Here is a 19,840-nt window from a genome sequence, read left to right on the forward strand (position 1 = left end):
AGATATACAGGGCATGTGTATTAAAACAAAAAACAGATTTCCATAGTGCAACACCGTTTTAATTCACTTTAAAAACACCAAGAAATGGACACTCACATGTTATCCAGTACACATGGCCTGTATATCTGAGTCCATATTGCGAGGAGAGTGGTCTAAGAGGAATCCATTACCCCGAGGGGGACCTGAGGTAGGCTTCCCTGAAGAGGTGGGTTTTCAGGGGGCGCCTGAAGGTGAGGAGGGAAGGCGACAATCTGATGGATTGGGGGTAGTGAGTTCCAGAGGATGGGGGAGGACCTGGAGAAGTCTTGCAGTCGTGCGTGGGAGGAGGAGACGACCAGGGAGCAAGACAGAAGGAGGTCCTGTGAGGAGCGAAGGGTACGGGTAGGGTGGTACTTGGGAATCAGGTTGGTGAGGTAGTTAGGGGTAGTGTTGTGAATGGCTTTGTAGGTCAGAGTTAGCAGTTTGAATTTGATGCGTTGGGCAACCGGGAGCCAGTGGAGGGATAGGCAGAGGGGGGTGGCAGAGGTGGAGCGGCTGGTGAGGTGGATGAGTCTGGCCGCTGAGTTCAGGATGGTCTGAAGCGGGGAGAGCCTGCACTGGGGCAGGCCGGTGAGAAGGGAGTTGCAGTAGTCAAGGCGTGAGATAATCGGGGAGTGTACGAGTAGTTTAGTGGTGTCTGGGGTAAGGAAGGAGGGTATCTTGGCGATGTTGCGGAGGTGGAGCCTGCATGTGTTTGTAAGTGATTTGACATGAGGTTGGAAGGAAAGGTTTGAGTCCAAAGTGACGCCAAGGACTTTGGCTTGCTGGGCGGGATTGATGGTGGTGGTGTTGGTAGTGATGGAGAGGATGGGGGGGGCGTGGGCAGGGGGAAAGATGAAGAGCTCGGTTTTGGAGAGGTTAATGTGGGGGAAATGGAGCGACATCCAGTCTGAGATGTCGTTTAGGAGGTGAGTGATGCGGGCGGAGACTGTGGGGGTGAGGTGAGGGGTGGAGAGGTAAATTTGAGTGTCATCAGCGTAGAGGTGATAGTTGAAGCCGTGGGAGTGTATGAGTTTGCCAAGGGAGGATGTGTAGATGGAGAAGAGAAGGGGTCTGAGGACAGAGCCTTGGGGGACCCCAACAGAGAGGGGGAGGGGAGGTGGCACCGTTGTAGGAAACGCTGAAGGAGCGTTGGGATAGATAGGAGGAGAACCAGGAGAGAGCGGTGTCTCTGATGCCAAGGGAGAGTAGTTTATTAAGGAGGAGGGGGTGGTCAACTGTGTCGAAGGCCGCGGAGAGGTCCAGGAGAAGGAGGACAGACTAGTCGGCTTTGGCGGTTAGCACGTCGTTAGTGATTTTGAGGAGGGCGGTTTCGGTGGAGTGTTTGGGACGGAAGCCGGACTGTAGTGGGTCAAGGAGGTTGTTGTCAGTTAGGTGGGTGCTCAGGCGATCATAGACTAAGTGCTCAAGGAACTTGGAAGTGAGTGGCAGAAGGGAGATGGGTCTGAGGTTGTTTGGGTCTGTGGGGTCCAGGGAGGGCTTTTTGAGTATGGGGGTGATGTGCGCATGCTTTAGGGGGGAGGGGAATGCGCCAGTAGAGAGGGAGAGATTGAAGATGTGGGTGAGGGAGCGGATGAGGGAGGAGGGGGGTGACCGGAGGAGATGAGAGGGGATAGGGTCCAGGGGGCACGTAGTGAGGCGGGCTTCTGAGAAGACCCTGGTGACTTCCTCAGTGGTAGCAGGGCTGAAAGAGCATAGAGCTGGGGGGGTTACCGTAAGCGGAGCCTTGGGTGTGGTGGGGGGCAGTGCGGTTGCGAGGTCAGAGGAGGGGAGAGATGAGGGGGTGATGGGGGGAGGTAGATTGCGAGTTGACTATGTCCTTACGGATTGCGTCAATCTTGTTGTGAAAATGGGTGGCAATCTCGTGGGCGGTGAGTGAGGTACTGAGTGGAGGAGGGGGGGAGAGAGCAGGGAGTTGAAGGTTGAGAAGAGTCGGCGAGGGTGTTGATCAGGTTTACGAAGTAGGCCTGCTTGGCGGCGTGGAGGGAGGAGGTGTAAGCGAGGAAGGCAGATTTGTAGAGGAAGAACGCACGAGGGGACCTGGTTTTGCGCCATAGTCTCTCCAGCGCGCGACTGCGACGTTTGAGGCGTTTAGTATGGTCATTCTGCCATGGTTGAAGCGGTCTAGGTTTGATGTTGCATGTGGTTAGGGGTGCCAAAGAGTCTAGGGCAGCTGACAGTGAGTCGTTGTATGTGGTGGTGGCTAGGTCAGGACATGACAGTGGAAGGATGCTGTCGTGTAGGCGGTCGGCAGCCAAGTGGAGGGGGGCCGGGTTCAGGTTGCGGAGGTTGCGGCTGGTGATGGTTTGGCGCCTTGGGGGGGGGGGGTAGTTAGGGGAAGGGGAGATGGAGAACGTGAGGAGGTGGTGGTCGGAGAGAGGGAAGGGGGTGTTAGTGAACTGGTTGAGGGTACAGAGGTGGGAGAAGACGAGGTCCAGGGTGTTCCCATCGATGTGGGTGGAGGATTGAGCGTACTGTGTGAGCGCGAAGGAGGAGGTTAGGTGGAGGAGTTGGGAAATAGCCGGGTTGTTGTCGTTGATGGGGATATTGAAGTCCCCAAGGATGATGGTCGGTAGCTCAGAGGAGAGGAAGAAGGGAAGCCAGGCGGCGAAGTCATCCAGGAAGCGGGGTATGGATCCGGGAGGCGAGATCCTTATAATATAAACCTCTGTGGCCCTTTTGGGTTGAATTTAGAAGGTGAGGAGGCACTTTAGCTAGTCCAGGGGAGTCACATCAGAGTGTCACCAGGAGCACGTTTGCAGCATGGAATGAAGTCTTGAAGCACTGTGTATTGAACACTATACATTATTTGCACAGTTTTGATATCACATTATTTTGGACTGTTTTTGATTTATTTATATATTTCGTTACACCTGTCATTTTGAAAACACAGTGTTATCATTTAATAATTTTCACTTATCTGGTTAGCCACTAGGTGGCATATCAGGAGTTTGGTTTGTCACATTTATATAATTTTAGAATTTAGGTACCTTATCAGAGCACTAGTTCATTTTGTATTGCTGATGTCACGCTATTTATCCATTGTCATTTTATAGGGGATTGAGTGTGTTTATTATTCACATGATTTAATCACGTTTGGATTTGTAGTTTATAATATACAATATATATTATTGATTTATGTTCTGTACATTATAAGCTGAGCGCTTCATCAATTTTTTGGTTATCTGCAAGAAGCCCCCACAAAGTCCCACTGTTGAAAAAAAGACGTGCTGAAGAGGCTACAATTTGCCAAAGAGCACATTGACTGGCCTAAAGAGAAATGGCGCAACATTTTGTGGACTGATGAAAGTAAGATTGTTCTTTTTGGGTCTAGTGGCCGGAGACAGTTTGTCAGACGACCCCCAAACACTGAATTCAAGCCACAGTACACTGTGAAGACAGTGAAGCATGGTTGTGCAAGCATCATGATATGGGGATGTTTCTCATACTACGGTGTTGGGCCTATTTATCGCATACCAAAGATCATGGATCAGTTTGAATACATCAGAATACTTGAAGAGGTCATGCTGCCTTATGCTGAAGAGGAAATGCCCTTGAAATGGGTGTTCCAACAAGACAACGACCCCAAACACACCAGTAAACGTGCAACATCTTGGTTGCAGACCAACAAGATTGACGTTATGGAGTGACCAGCCCAATCCCCGGATCTTAATCCAATAGAAAACTTGTGGGGTGACATCAAGAATGCAGTTTCTGAGGCAAAACCAAGAAATGGAGAAGAACTGTGGAATGTAGTCCAATCATCCTGGGCTGGAATACCTGTTCACAGGTGCCAGAAGTTGGTTGACTCCATGCAACACAGATGTACAGCAGTTCTCAGAAACAGTGCTTATACAACTAAATATTAATTGAGTGATTCAAAGGAAAGCAAAATCTTCAAACATTTTTCAGTTTATATAGTGAATGTTTGAGTTTGTAAAGAAGAATACAAACACTGCTATTTTTTTGAACATTCTAATATTCACTTTTCTTCAATTTTTTTAGAGGAACAACACAAATTTGATATATTTTTCTTCATGTTTTGAGTTGGAATAGAATGTGTAGTGTTCCCAATGCATTTGTGTGTATGGAAATAAAATCTATTAGAAGGATTTTGAGCTTTATTCACTTTTTTCAACACACTGCTATTATTTTGAACACAACTGTATTTTCTGAAAGCAGAGACCCTAGAGAATAAAATAGTGGCAGTTCCAATTTTTTATGTCACATGATATTATCTCAAAAGGTCTAGGAAATGCAACATTTAAGTGAAAAACACACTTAAGGTAATTTTAGGACACTAAAAGGCAATAAATTACCAATTTTTTTGTAAAATATAAAAGATGAGGTTGCACCAAGTAAATAGATACCAAACATGTCAAACCTTAAATTTGCGTGCACTGCTGAAATGGCGACAAACTTTAGTACCCTATATTTTTTATAGGTGACACTTTTAAAGCCCCATGTAGGTAATCACTTACGGAGCGTTATGTAGGAAGTCTAGTGCTAGAACTACTGCTCTCGTTCCGGCGTGCATGGCAGTATGCAACAAATGGGACGCAATCAACTTTTTCAGGTGTAGGCTCCCTGAAATGTGTGTTTATGTTTGTATATGTGGGGTAGGCCTCAAAATACTACCTGCCCAACGCCCGAAACCATGTCCTTGGCATCAGGCGATACAAATTGCTCATCCCTGCCCTTTCCAAAAACGTAGCGGCAGAAAAATTATAGATGTGAATGTGTCCCATAGGGAACTGTTAAATGGACTGTAGTGTGTTTCTGCAAAAAGCACCAAAAATACATAGGTATGAACCAGGTCTAAGTGGCCACAGCTCTTTGCAAACACCTGTTATTCTAACTGCAGGAATCTGCTGATTCTTGCTGCTGGAATTCAGTGTATGTTATTCACACAGTGTAAATGAGGCCTTTTAGTTGCTTGTCCAGCACTACTTTTGAGTCTTGCTAATAATGAAACCTAGAAGTAAGTCACTTGGTGGCTGTGTTTTACATATACTCACTTTATCTTTCCATTTAGGGATCGTAAGAAAAAGAAGTTTGTGGGAGCTGGGGGACATGAGGATAAAAAGAAAGTAAGAACAGAGAGTGGAAGACTTATCAGCAGCTCTTATAAGACGAACATGTATCCTTTTTTATGGCTTATTTGTTAGGTTGTTAATACTTTTTCTGGTTTGGTGAATCTCCCCAACTCAATAGATTTTCATTGCACTTTTTAAAACCTTTCCTCTGGTTGCCCCCATTCATCCTACCTTCTTTCTTCTGGTAATTTGGCAGGGCCATCGTCTCTTCCTTCCTCTCTATAGAGGAATTTTCTGTAAATCTGAGTTCATGGGCAGAGATTTCTTGCCTTGTTGAGGCACTGGACAACAGGGGCCATGGTATGTCCCTTTTTACCTTCCCTCCGGAATCAGTATTTGACTTTGCCCTTGAGCCAGACACAGTGCAAGAGAAGGTGTCAAATGATCTGAACACCCCACCTTCTGAGGCATTGGTTTAGGATGATACACCTGTTAAAGACATTTCCCCTAAGCTCAACTAGACTATTGCTAGACCTATTGAAGTTGTATGCTCTTGTTTTGCATGGGAGCAGCCTGAGTCTGCTCCCCCAAAGGTTTCAAGTATCGGGTTTCTAAAATGTGCTACACCAGCTTACTCCTTCTCTGTCAATTCATTAGTTGAGCCTGTCCTGTATGGAGGCCGGCCTCGCCTTGTGAGTTTGGAAATGGGCATTTCCTGTGCTAGACTTTAATAAGACCCTCAGGGTCCCCATGGAGGACAATTCTGTGTTGAAGATCCAGTAGATAAAAGGATAGAGGCCCTCTTTAAAGTAGTGTTAAATGCTCGTCACCTTAGCTTAGCACATTGAGTACAATAAAATAAACATTCTTCAGTACACTATTTGTTTAAAATGCTTACCCCAGCACTTGCAATTAACAGATTTCAATGTTTGCTCCTGCTCTATGTGCTGCTTCCCTGAATGTCTGGTCTCCACAAGAAATAAGTTAACAGTGGACAGTGCAGTCTCAAGTTAGTCTGTTAGCTTGGTGGAGAGAGGAGTTGGAGTGCCTTGCCATCCTAGGCTATAGGGCTGTATGTATCTGTGATGCACACAAAGTAAGGAGACACAACTCTAGTTCCTGCATTGAAGCGTAACTCAATAAGATGCCACAAGTGAAAGGAGCAATCCTGAAATGGGAAACCTGGTATACTGGTCATGGCAGCTAAAACGGGAACATAGGCAAGGATTAAAAGAAAAAGGTGCTGAAGTAAATGAATAAATCTGCTACCGAAAGTGCTTAAAAAGAATCAAGGTTTAATATCCCTTAAGGCTATCTTTGCCTTGGTGGATCCTGCTATCTGGACTAAGAAGATGGTCTAAAACACCAACTCCATCCTTGTGGATCCCTCCTGTCTGTAGTCAGCTGGATTTTTTGCTTTCAGTCTTAACCCCAAGACAGGAACATACTGTCATAAGAAGACGTGGCTGTCCAAACCATCCACGACTGGTGTCTAAGCCTCTTCACAGTGATGTGAAGATGTCTGAGTCCAGAGTGTTGTTTTTAGGGGTTACAAACTGGAGTTTGGCACGCTGCATCCTCCACTTCATGCTCTCTAACTTGTCCCCTTCCCATTCAGTAGGCAGATCTGCTTGCTATTTTCCAGCAGCTCTTGAATCAAGGGGTCATTACCCCTATACCAAAAGGAGAATGCTTTCAGGGTTTCTGCCCGAATATCTTTATGGTTCCCACAATAAATGGGGGAGTGTAACCTAATCTATATCTGAAGACTCTCAACTCGTTCCTACATGTTCATAGGTTTTGCATGAAAAGCAAGGTCAGACATTGCCTCAATAGACATCTAGAATGCTTATCTGCACACTCCATCTCACCAACACTATATTTGCGTTTTTCTGTGGGCAATCAGCATTACCAATTTGTCACTTTTCCCGTTGAAGGACCAGGCCCTGTCAGTCAACATCCAACAGACTGTACAGGCTCAGTACAACTTTGGTTGGATGCTCACTCTCCAGTATTCATTGCTAATTTCTTTTCAAACAAAGGAGTACCTGGGCCTGATGCTGAATGTGGCGTCCCTTTGGTCTCATGCCAGGGTATCTGGGCCCAGAGTAAGCTCTCAATTCCTGCTTGCAAGAAGGTCTTGGGTCTCACGGTGTCCTCCTTCTAGTTGGTAGTTTAATTCCTTCCATCCATTGAACTTACCAGGGATCTTTCCCTATCTTACATTTCCAGTAAGGTTGCCGTTTTGGTGGCTATCACCTTGGCAAGGAGAGTCTGAGTTAGCAACCCTGTCTGGTAAGGAGCCTTTCTTACTGTTGCACATGGTGGTCTGTGCCTTCCATCTTCATTAAGATATTGTGTTTTCTTATATTTAGCTCTGAAATATTCTAGGGAAATTTCTCTCCTTTATCTGGGCATGGTGGTGCGTACTAGAATTTACGTCCCTGCTGCAAAATTCCCATTTTAATGCTTCCTGAAGGTTCCCCAAAGGACCTTCCTGCTTGTCCCTTTACCATTGCTAGGTGGATCAGGCACAGTTTTCATTAGAACCTATTGATATGGTTACCATTAAGAGCACAATCTACCAGATGTTTTAGTACTTTATGGGCTTTTCAGCATAAGGCATCCATTTCTCAGATTTACATAGGCTGCCACCTGGGCTTCTGTTCACACGTTGGTGGTTCCTCAAGCCTTCTATGATGCCAGCTTTGGGTATAAGGTGCTACAAGCTGCTCTGAGTTTCATAGCCATCTTGACCTTTTTATTATGTTCGCCTATGTTTGTTGTGTTGCCCACTCCTCAGTTGGACTGCTTTTGGATATCCCAGTCATAATGATTTTAAGAAGCCTTTGTCCTGCACTGTAGGATCAGGAACATTTTGGATTTTTCAATTACCAGTAAAAGCTGTTTCCTGGAGTACAGTACAGGACACAGGTTTCTTTAAATCTTTATGACTGGGTTATATGCACTTACCTTCAGCTGATTTGACACTGGCAAAAAAAGAAGGCTGCAGGGGCATCCCCCTATTTTAAAATCCCTTTCAATCTCAGCAAGTGAAGGTCCTGTGCTGTACTACCGAATACATATTTTACAGGTAAGTCAAAAATCTTTTTTTTCTAGCTGCTGTGCAGAATAGTTTTGTGTGTAGCACTTGCAAGAAAATAGAGGAAAGATTCTTGCTTTAAGTATAGCTGCAGTGAACCCTATGGAGAGTTTTTACTTCAGTGGAGTATGAACACCATATTTGAGAACCACAATGCATGTGCAATATACACTAACTCCATTATATCAAATCTAGACCTGCATCTTCTGGGTAATATCTTGTAATATATGGTGTTTTTTCCCCGTTATACATGAACACTCCAGCGCTCCAAAAGTATACACATCCAGAGGTACCACCTTCACTAACTGTAATGCTTTACCAATACAGCCCTCCTTAGACTGGGGAATCTTGACAGAAACTGTAAAAACATACAGGGGGATGCAAAAGCTTAGTGCAGTACTACAACCACTTTTATTAAAAGCCAAAAACAAACATAAATAAAAGCAAACGTGATATATTACAATGTTCTGATCTAGCCGTGGGACAGTGTCAACTGGCCCAGGCAGATACAGCTATGTAGGCTTTCGCATTTCGAAGGATGTGCCCTCTTCAGGGTTTTTTTTGTTCGCTCTGTAGAAGGAGGCACGTCCTCTGAAACGCATAAGCCTACCAATCTGTATCTGCTTGAGCCAGGTGATACCATCCCACAACTGAATCAGAACTTTGTGATATATCACACTTGTCTTTATTTATGTTTGTGAGTGTTTTTATCTTTTGGGTGTCTAATAAAAGTGTTTGTGGTAATGTTTGTGCCCCCTTCCCCCTGTGTGTTTTTATAGTATTTGAAAAAAAAACCCCTAATTCTTTTCTGTATCTTCTTTTGTAGCAGTCTTTTCAATGCCTTTTCTTCTAATAGTATGTAACAAGGTTATATCTGCAAATGAGTGTGCTTTTAGCCCTTTACATTGTGTAGATATGAGGACTGGAAGAAAAAGTACAAGATTGATGACCAGGACTCTGAGGAAGATGAAGAGAGACAGACAGGAAGGACACATAGGAAGGGACGAGGTGAGTGTTCAGCAGTAGGTAGACATTCAGGCATAAACTTGAGTAGATTTCATTACACTGTTAATCCTAAAGGAAAAACAAAATATTACAAAAATTATAGACAAGCTAGTTATTCTGTTGGGTTTCTTTTATGTTACAAGGCTGTAGGAGAACAGTGTGATTTGACCTGCAGCCTTTATTTAATTTAACACACTGTGTTTGATCAAATGGATACCAAACTTGAAGTCTTTTGAAGAAATACTGTAAAAGAAATTGCTATTGTCATGTGTTGCATGCTTACAAATTGTCTTCATGTTTGTAGATACATTTGGAAGCCAAAAACAAATATTAGCAAAAAAAAAGTGAAAAGTAGTGCCGCGCTCTTATGTAAACACCGTGAATAAATAAAATCAATTTATAGTAAATAATATTCAATGATCTATAAATAATTTCCCCTTAATTACTCCAGATAAAAAATATTAAAAAAAAAATATATATAAAAATTTTTTTTTATAAATAAATAATCTAAAAAATAAAATAATTGATATTAATTGATGAAAATAAATAAATTAAGAAAGAATAATTCATAAATGTTCAATAGAATTGAAAGAATAATTAAATAAATACATTTAGAATAATTCATAAATGTCCAATAAAATTGAAAATCCCTTCATATATCATATCCCATCTAAGTGGGACTATATACTGCAAATGGACTGTTCACATGATTTCCAAAATGACACCTCTCAAGATGAAATGAGTTACTTGGTGTTCTTCTATTAGTAGAAGACTGAATGTTTCTCCTGTTTTGCTCCTACTGATCTGCCGTAAATAAATCCTGGACTAGATCTTCCCTCCAAGAGTTGCTGTTTATTTTCTCCCTGTTGCTCAGCGTATTGCCAGAAAAAAACAAGAAAGAAATAGTGCCTTATCCTTGATAAGCATAGAGATTTATTAGTGCCAATTGCGCACTTACTAGATAAAAGCCAACAAAGCGCTTTTGATATAAAAACTGTATCCAGCCTGAGCGGCGTGTGGGATCACACTGCCTATACTCGCCGTGCATCGGAGTCCGGGTACGTGGTGACGTTGGTGCCCCTCCCCTATATATAAATGTTCTACTATGTAACCTTTTGTTCTTTGTCAACAGGTGGACGTGGTGGCTCTCGAAGCTTGCCCCGCACAGAGGCATCAGGCCCCCGTGGCAAGGTTCGCTCTGAGCTGCGCACCAAACAGCAGATTCTCAAGCAGAGAAGATCACAGCAGAAGCAGCATTTCTTACAAAGCGGTGGAATGAAAAAGCTGAAAAATAAAACAAAGCAGAGAGTGCAGGAAATGAGGAAAACTGCTTTTGGCAGAGGAAAGAGCAATGGATTTAAGAAAGGAAAGATGAAGAAAAGATCTTGACACTTCCAAGCTGGTAAATGAGCACTTGCAGTGTTGTTTAGAACATCACATGGCTCATTTGGAATAGATTTACTTGCTGTGCAAAGGGAACACTAACTACGTTGGTCTGTATTGGACAGGCTTTTAATGGGTTCCTGATTCGAGGATTGAACTGTTTTCAACTTTGCTCAAGTAGGCAGAAGCTTGGCAACTTTAACTTCAGAGTAAGAAGATTTATTTTTCATTTGGATAAAAGCAGTCTACATTTTTCTGTGTTCACTGAACAAAGGAGGTCAAACACCCAGGACTGCATTGCACATACTTCTACACCTGGACTGCATAACATGGCAAACGTGAGCGCATAATGGCTATTATGAATGTTATTAAATGGCTATATTTACAGAGTTTTTCTGATGTTCAATCTGTAATTTCTAACTGTTATTACCATTGTACCGTAACATGCTCGGATTGTTGTTTTGCTTTCCATAGTGTCCATCAAATTATACATTTGATAGAAAATGTTTAATTTGCTAAACCATCATTTTGAATAAGGAATATTTTATATATAAATTTATATATATATATATATATATATATATATATATATATATATATATATATATATTTTTTTTTTTTTTTTTATTTTTTTTTTATGTAAGTAGTTACATAAAAATGCCTTCTGTTGTAAATAAAAAAAAAAAAAAAATATTTACAGTGGATGGCTTCCCCCCCCCCTTTTGGCCCACCTTAACCTGACTGTAACTACTTATTGCTCCCCCTGCCTTATGCCAAAGAAAGCATGGTTTCCATGCATTGCACACGTGATAGCTAACAACCCTGAAACCGCTAGAAGCAATTTGAAGGAAGTTGCTCTCTGTTACCGCCTATAGGAGAAATGGACACATCCCACAACCATCGTGTCTCAGTTTTTTAATAAAGTGGTACCAAGAGCAAGAAAATAAACACAGAGGCGAGGGACCTATTTCCCCTCAATATTTTCAAACATAGCATTTTATGTTGTGTACAAAAATTCTATTTTCTTTCTTGTTCATTGAGAGGCACAAAGTTCTTAGACTGTCAAGCTGTTCAAAACCAGCACAGCAAAGGGGTGAGCAAAAGAAAAAAAAAAAAATCCTAACAGACCCCCAGAAACAAACTGGGGACTGAAACTCAAAGAGCCACATGAAGAACATAACACTTGAAGCAGGCATCTGATGATCCGTGAATAGCCACCTGATAACCGAAGACCAGGTGGTAGCCTCACAAACTGGGAAAAAAAAATACTTGATGTCAGAACCCAATCCCTTAGGCCATAAGCTTGAATGGTGGTCTGTCTAACCCATCTAGAGATGGTGAAATGAGAAATCAAACAGCTACAATAATGGGAAAACATTTTGATATGTGTGTAATAGCCAAGTCTGAACAATTCTTTCAGAGAAGGTATACAGTCCACATCTAATAATGAAGCTGTAGACCAGCCTTTTTTTTTTTTTTAACCAGGATGCCGTCAGGTTTCTTCAGGGATGCCTTGGAAAAATGCCTAAAAATGGTATACAAGCCAATGGGTGGATCAAGCCTGATTTTAAGTTACACAAAGCCACAGGTTTTCATTGTAAAGCGTTACATCCTTCTAGCTGCTAGCATCCTTACAACCAATGAAGTCATTGGTTGATAGGGAGGATGCTGGGTGCCTGCACAGCATCTTTGTTTGCCCCTCTTCATCAGCACTGGGGTCACATTAGGGAGAGGTAGAACTGAGGCAGAAGAGGAACATTGGAATACTAGTCAGTACCAATGTGCAAAGGTGTATTTGCTTTGTAAGACTATTTCACCTCTAACATTGGGTATCCTATGTGTGTGGATGTTTCTGCATTATGTAAAACTATTAGTTTAGGTTTTTTTTTACATTTTAGAATGGGGTGCCTTGAGATTTGTGCAGGATTTTTAAGGGTGCCTTGACTGAAAAAAAAGGTTGCGGGAAACTGCTGTAGACTGATCCTAACCCAAACCAGTCCACTGTGCCTGTGTCAGACTTAGCAGAGGAGGGGAGAAAACAGACTGTAATGACCCATGGGTCTGAGGTGATAACTGGCAGACAGCTGAACCGGACCAAACTGACTCTCCCTAACACCACAGCCAAATGGAACTAAGTTCCTACATATGCAGAGAGACCCCACTTCTATTTGCCAGATAAAGATGTGAATGCCAAACAATGCTAAGAGTTATTATTATTGTACAGGATTTATATAGTGCCAACAGTTTGCTCAGCACTTTACAATATAAAGGGAGACAATACAGCAACAATACAGTTCAATACAAGGATAGGAGGGCCCTGCTCCTTGGAGCTTACAATCTAGGAGGGAGGGGTTAACGGTACAAAAGGTAATAACTCTGGGGGATGGACTGGTAGGAAGAGTAGAAGATTCCATTATTAGCAGAGGGCAGGATAGGCTTCCCTGAAGAGATAGGTTTTCAGAGATCGCCTAAAAGTGAGCAGAGTAGGCGATAGTCTGATAAATTGGGGTAGAGAGTTCCAGAGGATGGGGGAAGCTCTGGAGAAGTCCTGGAGATGAGCATGGGAGGAGGAGACAAGGGAGCTAGAGAGCAGGAGGTCTTGTGAGGAGAGGAGAGTACGGTTTGGGTGATATTTGGAGACAAGATTGCTGATGTAATTTGGGGCAGCGTTATAAATGGCTTTATATGTTATTGTTAATGTTTTGAATTTTATCCGTTGGGCAATGGGAAGCCAGTGGAGGGATTGGCAGAGATTGATGAATGATATAGAACAGTTAGTAAGGTGGATGAGTCTGGCAGCAGCATTCATGATAGACTGAAGAGGGGATAGTCTGCGATTGAGGTTGGCCAATGAGGAGGGAGTTACAATAGTCAAGGCGAGATATAACCTGGGAGTGAATAAGTTGCTTAGTGGTTTCCGAGGTTAAGAACGGCCGTATCTTGGAGATGTTGTGGAGGTGAAGTCTACAAGATTTGGACAGTGATTGGATTTGGGGCAGAAAGGACGGATGGGAGTCTAGGATTACACCTAGTACCCTGGCATGAGGGGAGAGACTGATGATTGTGTTATTGATTTTGATGGAGAAGTTAGGGGAGGGGGCACAGTTTGGAGGGAATACTAAGAGCTCAGTTTTGGAAAGATTGAGTTTGAGGAAGTGGAGTGACATCCATGCCAATATGTCACTTAGTAGGTTAGTAATGCGAGAGGAGACTGAAGGGGTGAGGTGAGGGGTAGAAAGATAGATTTGTGTGTCATCAGCATAGAGATGGTACTTAAAGCCATAGGAGTTTATCAAGTGACCAAGGGAGGAGGTGTAGATGGAGAAGAGTAGGGGCCCAAGGACGGACCCCTACAGAAAGAGGGAGTGAAGAGGAGGAGCCAGAGTTATAAGTCACGCTGAAGGAGCGCTGTGATAGGTAGGAGAACCAGGAGAGAGCAGAGTCTCGGAGGCCAAGAGAGTGGAGTTTTTTGAGGAGGAGGGGATGGTCAACCGTATCAAAAGCCGCAGAGAGGTCGGGTAGTAAAAGTACGGAGTAGTGGCCATTGGTTTTAGCTGTTAGTAGATCATTAGTGAGTTTTAATAGGGCAGTTTCAGTGGAGTGTAGTGAGTGAAAGCCAGACTGTAAAGGGTCAAGAAGGTTGTTGTCGGTGAGGTGAGAGCTCAGGCGATTGTAGACTAGGCGTTCTAAGAGTTTAGAGATAAATGGGAGCAGGGAGATGGGTCTTAGGTTGGTGGGGTCCAGGGAGGGCTTTTCAAGTATGGGAGTGATGTGTGCATACTTTAGAGAGGAGGGGAAGGCAGCGTTAGAGAGGGAGAGATTGAAGATTTGAGTGAGGGAGCATAGGATGGAAGAAGAGGGTGACCGTAGTAGTTGTGAGGGAACAGGATCCAGGGGGTATGGTGAGACGGGCTTCTGAGAAAACCTTAGTGACCTCTTCAGGAGTAGCAAGGTCATAAAAGGAAAGTGTTGAGGGAGGTTTAGTATGTGGGATGGATGTCTGTGCAGTGGCGATGCCCCTACGAATTACATCCATCTTGCTTTTGAAATGATTTGCAATCTCGTGAGCAGTGAGTGAGGTGCTGGGTGAAGGTGAAGAAAGTAGAGAGTTAAAAGTAGAGAAGAGACGACGAGGACTGGATGATAAGTTATTGATGAGAGGGACAAAGTAGGCTTGTTTGGCAGCATGGAGGGAGGAATTGTATGTTAAGAAAGCAGATTTATAGAGGGTGAATGCTTGGTGAGATTTGGTTTTACGCCACAATCGCTCCAGCGCACAACTATGTCATTTAAGATTTCTGGTGTCGTCAGTCTGCCAAGGTTGTAACGGTCGGGGCCTGATGTTTTGTGTTGTTCGAGGAGCAAGTGAGTCTAGTGTGGATGAAAGCGAATTGTTGTAGACAGTAGTGGCCAGGTGAGGGCAGGACAGGAGAGAGATTCTGTCGTAGAGTTGGTCAGTTGCAGAGTGGAAAGGAGCAGGGTTCAAGTTGTGAAGGTTTCTGCGGGTAATTGTTTGCTGCTTGGAGGGATAGGTGTTTGAAGACGAGGACACTGAAGGTGATGAGATTGTGATCAGAGAGAGGAAAGGGGGTGTTTGTGAGGTTGTAGGGAGTGCAAAGACGGGAGAAAACAAGGTCTAATGTATTCCCATCAGAGTGCGTGGAGGACTGTATACATTGTACTAATGCAAAAGATGAGGTTATGTTGAAGAGTTGGGATGTAGCCGGGTTGTTGACATTAATGGGGATGTTAAAATCTCCAAGAATGATAGTGGGTAGTTTAGAGGAGGGAAAGTAGGGTAGCAAGGAAGAGAAATCATCAAGAAAGCGTGACTCCGGTTCAGGAGGCCGATAGATCACTGCAATCCTCAGAGAAATGGGAGAAAACAGCTGGATGCAGTGAGTCTTGAAAGAAGAGAAGGATAGAGAGGGGAGGGTTAGGAAGGACTTGAAAAGTGCTCAGTGGGGATAGAAGCAAGCTCCTTTCCGACCACTGGGTCTGGGTGAGTGGGTCCAGAGAAGGCCTCCATCCAAAACTAATCTCCTTACTGCCCAGAGTTGCTATCATACTAGAGCCAATGAGGAAGCCTGTAACAGGGCTCCAGCCAGTACTGGAGACTTGTTACAGCCTCTTATAAATTGTGAGCATGGTCATCCTGTGCTAGCCAAAGTTTTTGTCACCCGTGTCCATTTCTCCTGTGGGCAGCAGTACATCCAGCAGAGTGCTTCCATCAGAGAGCTGCTTCTTCGCCGCTTGAACACCTGAACTAGGTATTATAGTTTGGCATTGCACCCAAGAAGTAGATGACACGCTTAGGTGCAAACAGGAACTCACTTTATTGAAAATGTATACCACAAAAATCAGGTAAGAACTTGATCACAGGATCCTAAACAATGCAAACGTTAAACAGTAATGTTATCAGTATATCTAACAGTACATCTAATGAACAGCTAACAGTAACCTAATTAAACAGTGATCTAATTCACAGTAAGCTAATCAACAGCCAGGCACAGTCCAGATTTAATTAGTCAGGGAGCCCACCCCAGACAGCCTGGCGCCACAGCCCTGGATACACAAAGTACCTTACACATGCTGTCTTTCAGGTGTTTGGTTTTCACTTGTGTAATCTGTCCGCTAGAAAAGTCATAAGACAAAACCCATACAATGTTCCAGCAGTCTGAAAAAGTGGAATAATTTATCTTCATAGATTTCTTGAGGGAGATTGTTGATAAATATTTCTGTCTCAAGTGAAGGAGCTTCTCCAACCCAGTTTGGAAGGTCACCATTTTTCCTCTGACCATTAACCTGTGCAAGATTATTACACCTTTTCATCCACTCTAGAAGCGAAGCTTTGTCTTTATTCAGAGAATGAATCCAAGCCTCGCTCTCAGCGTTTATCACGTTGTTGTCCATCATGAGAATGATCTGTTCTCTCCATGGGATCAGAGGTAGAAGTAAGCTCTTTTCCATGCTCTGACTGGGAGAAGTAGACAAAATCCCCAGTCTCCTCCATGGGCCATAATCAGTGGGTAGAAAGTTAGCCACTAGTCCCCTCCAAAAGCCCCTGTCCCAGTTGGGTCTGCCACACTTGCTCTATGCCAAACTATGAGATTTAGAGGAGGAGCAAGTAAGAAACCTCTGATGAAGCTAGTAAAGGTCACTTGGGGAAATGTAATGTGTTTTCTCTTACCTGCAAAGGTGCTGTTGCAAAGAAAGGAAAAACCTATTGCTGCTAAAAATGTGTCTGCTCCAGCTCAGGGCTACTGGTTGTCAGGGAGCTGACATCTTAACAACTAGTGGCTAATTCAGCTGTCAACCAAGCATTCACAGCTAACAGGTGAATAAAAAAAAATAGCATGAGGCTTCCCCTATATTTATAACTTTTGAAGTCTGGTTAAGACTATCTCATGCAAATATCAAGAGAAAAAAAAAGGTCTCCCACCATAAATCCTCCCCAGACTCATATCTTTTTTTTTTTTTTTTATACAACATTCAGTTTATTGAATGGCAACAAAAGTTACAGCCAGAACAAGTAAGCACAGTAATAACAAAGCGAGATAGCATACAAGTGTACCGTACCAAAGTTTAACTGGTGACAATGATAATTGGACAGATCAGTACAAAAGGCAGTATACAACATATCAAACCACAATTCAATTAAGCTCAGAGTAGAATAGTAAAGCATTCAAATATTCAGGTAATCAGGTATTGGGACAGGAAATATATAAGTTGGTGTTCACCAAGTGAATAGATATGGGAGCAAGCCTTTAGGGCAGTGGTCACTAAATGGCAAACCGCGGTCTTGGATCGGACCGAGGGACAATCCCATCCGGACCGCAGCCACGCCACCACCGGGTGCCCTCCCCTGAGACCCCCAACCAGCCACCGACGCCATCCCCACAGCGGGTGGGGTGCGAGGAGCTGCAGATTGGGACCAAGGGGCGGGAGCTGCCCAAGTGACCATGACAACAAGTGGGCGACCGCCTGGCCCGCCAACATGAAAAGACCCTTGCCTTGAGCCACAGAGAGCGGAAGTCCCCACACACCAGCAAGTCGGACAATCACTAGCTCCCGCCCCCTAGTCCCAACCCACAGCCCCCAACACCCCGCTCACCATGAGGACGTCACCGGTGGCCGGGTGGGAGGCCCAGAAGAGGACACCCAGCAGCGGCACAGCTGCCATCCAGATAGGACCGCCCCTCTGTGGGTGGGGCATGAGGAGCTGCAGATCGGGATCGAGGGGCAGGAGCCGGCGACCACCCAGCCAGTCAACATGCAAAGACCTCCGTTCTCTGCAGCTCGAGACAGAAAGCGGGAGCCCCCCCACACCAGCAAGCCAGGCAATCACCCACCTGCCAACACCACAACCTAGGCAGCTCCTGCCCACCATAAGGACGACACTGGTGGCGGGCCAGAGACCCAGCAGAGGACACCCCAGAAGGATTAGTGTCTCTGCCCTGCCTAAGGTACCATAGGACTGTACAGGGGAAGGCTTTTATTAAAAGGGGCTCTGTGTGTTTTAGGGGTGCTGTGTTATGTTAGGTGTGCTGTGTGTTTTAGGGGTGCTGTATTATGTTAGGGGCGCTGTGTTGTGTTAGGGGGTGCTGTGTGTTTTAGGGGCACTGTGTTGTGTTAAAGGGCGCTGTGTTAGGAGTGCTGTGTGTTTTAGGGGTGCCGTTTTGTGTTAGGGGCACTGTGTGTTTTAGGGGCACTGTGTTGTTAGGGGTGCTGTGTGTTTTGGGGGTGCTGTGTTGTGTTAGGGGCACTGTGTTGTGTTAAGGGGTGCTGTGTTGTGTTAGGAGACGCTGTGTTTTGTTAAGGGGTGCTGTGATGTAAAGGGGAAAAGAGGACACTGTGGGACTTCTTTAAAAAGGGGACTGTGATTTAAAGGGGACTACAGTGTGAAAGGTACACTAAATGTCATAATGTACTGGGGGACTGTGATGTATTATATTACTAACGAGATTCAGACCTCTGCGGGAAGGAAATTTTGCTGACTGGACCTCTGTAAATTTTAATTCAAGACCCCTGCTTTAGGGGAAAGGGGGAGGGGAGAAGGGGAGGCCAGGAGGGTAATCCCATGTTAATAGGAACAGGGCAATTCACCAGTATAACATCAATGGGTCATAGCATTAGGTCTCTGGCTTTAATCCAGGCCCCCCATATTTTTTGAAATTTCGTGGGGCAGTTACGACCCAGATATGCGAGTTTATATATGATGGCAACACTTAATAACCCAAAGTACACCACTGTTGCAGTGTAGGGGGCATAGCTAACTTTTATTTGAGAAGAATAGTTTTCCTAGCATACTACAATGCATATAACAAAAATAATCTTTTTTGATTGGTAGTATTTACTGTATCACAGATGCCTAATAGGAGGAGTAATGGGTCCAGAAGCACCGCCAATGCACTTAAGGCACTAAGGTTAGACACCACCTCACTCCAAAAATATCGTAGAGTGGGGCAAGACCAGATCATATGTACAAAAGTACCAACATCCCTCTTACATTTAGAAGAAGTGGGAGCTAGCGTAGGATATATCGAAGAAAGGCGTTGGGGAGAGTAATATACCCTATGTAGAAATTTAAGTTGAATCCATCTATCTATAGCAGAGTTCATAAGAGGGATATATTGCTGAGCACTCTCTTCCCAATCCCCATCCGTCAGGTTGGGCATATCGCGGTGCCACGTATCGTATAAACGAGTGACCCTAGAGCTATCTGATTGGGCCAGACAAGGGTACAAAGAGGAAAGTGGCTTATCCAGTTGATCTGTAATTTATAGATTTTTAACCGCATGGGAGGCAAAGACTAACGGAAAGGTCAATTGAAATTGGGCAGCATGTCGGAGCTCAGGATACCTAAAGAACGTATGCTTGGGCAAAGCAAACTGAGGCTTGAGACTGTTAAAGGTTAGGAGCTGACCACAAAAAATGATATCCCTCATTGTTTTAATACCACGCTGAGTCCACAGAGCTGGGTCAGGTATTGTCTGGAAATGGGGCAGCCGGGGGATTCCACCTGTCTCCACCCTGTCAGGGTGGTCTGCATAGGTTTAGTCACATTGGTGTTGGAGCGAAGTCCATGGAACACTAAATTAAGTAAGGGGTACATAGTATCCCTACTCATTCAGAAAAAAATGTACTCAGTAAAAACACACAAACACACAGTTTTTGACAAGTCCTTTAATTTAAAAAAAAAAATCCCACAATGTACATCCATCATCAACCACATCTCCAGCGATGCAAATTCACATCAATTACTGTAAGGGAC

General features: G+C 44.1%; 1 protein-coding gene across 1 annotated transcript in view; it reads left to right on the plus strand.

Moving 5' to 3' along the window:
* DDX54 (DEAD-box helicase 54) overlaps window positions 1–10,958 on the plus strand; it is a 33,125-nt gene extending 22,167 nt beyond the window's left edge. The window contains exons 18-20 of the mRNA XM_089655416.1: window positions 5,075–5,179; window positions 9,092–9,186; window positions 10,316–10,958. Coding sequence (XP_089511542.1) covers window positions 5,075–5,179; window positions 9,092–9,186; window positions 10,316–10,572 — 457 coding nt within the window. The 3' untranslated portion in view covers window positions 10,573–10,958. The remainder of the gene's footprint in view (window positions 1–5,074; window positions 5,180–9,091; window positions 9,187–10,315) is intronic.
* Window positions 10,959–19,840: the final 8,882 nt, after the last annotated feature.

Source organism: Staurois parvus, unplaced genomic scaffold (genome assembly GCF_062004578.1).
Source record: "Staurois parvus isolate SC_StPar_1 unplaced genomic scaffold, SC_StPar_1.0 ptg000840l, whole genome shotgun sequence".
NCBI lineage: Eukaryota > Metazoa > Chordata > Amphibia > Anura > Ranidae > Staurois > Staurois parvus.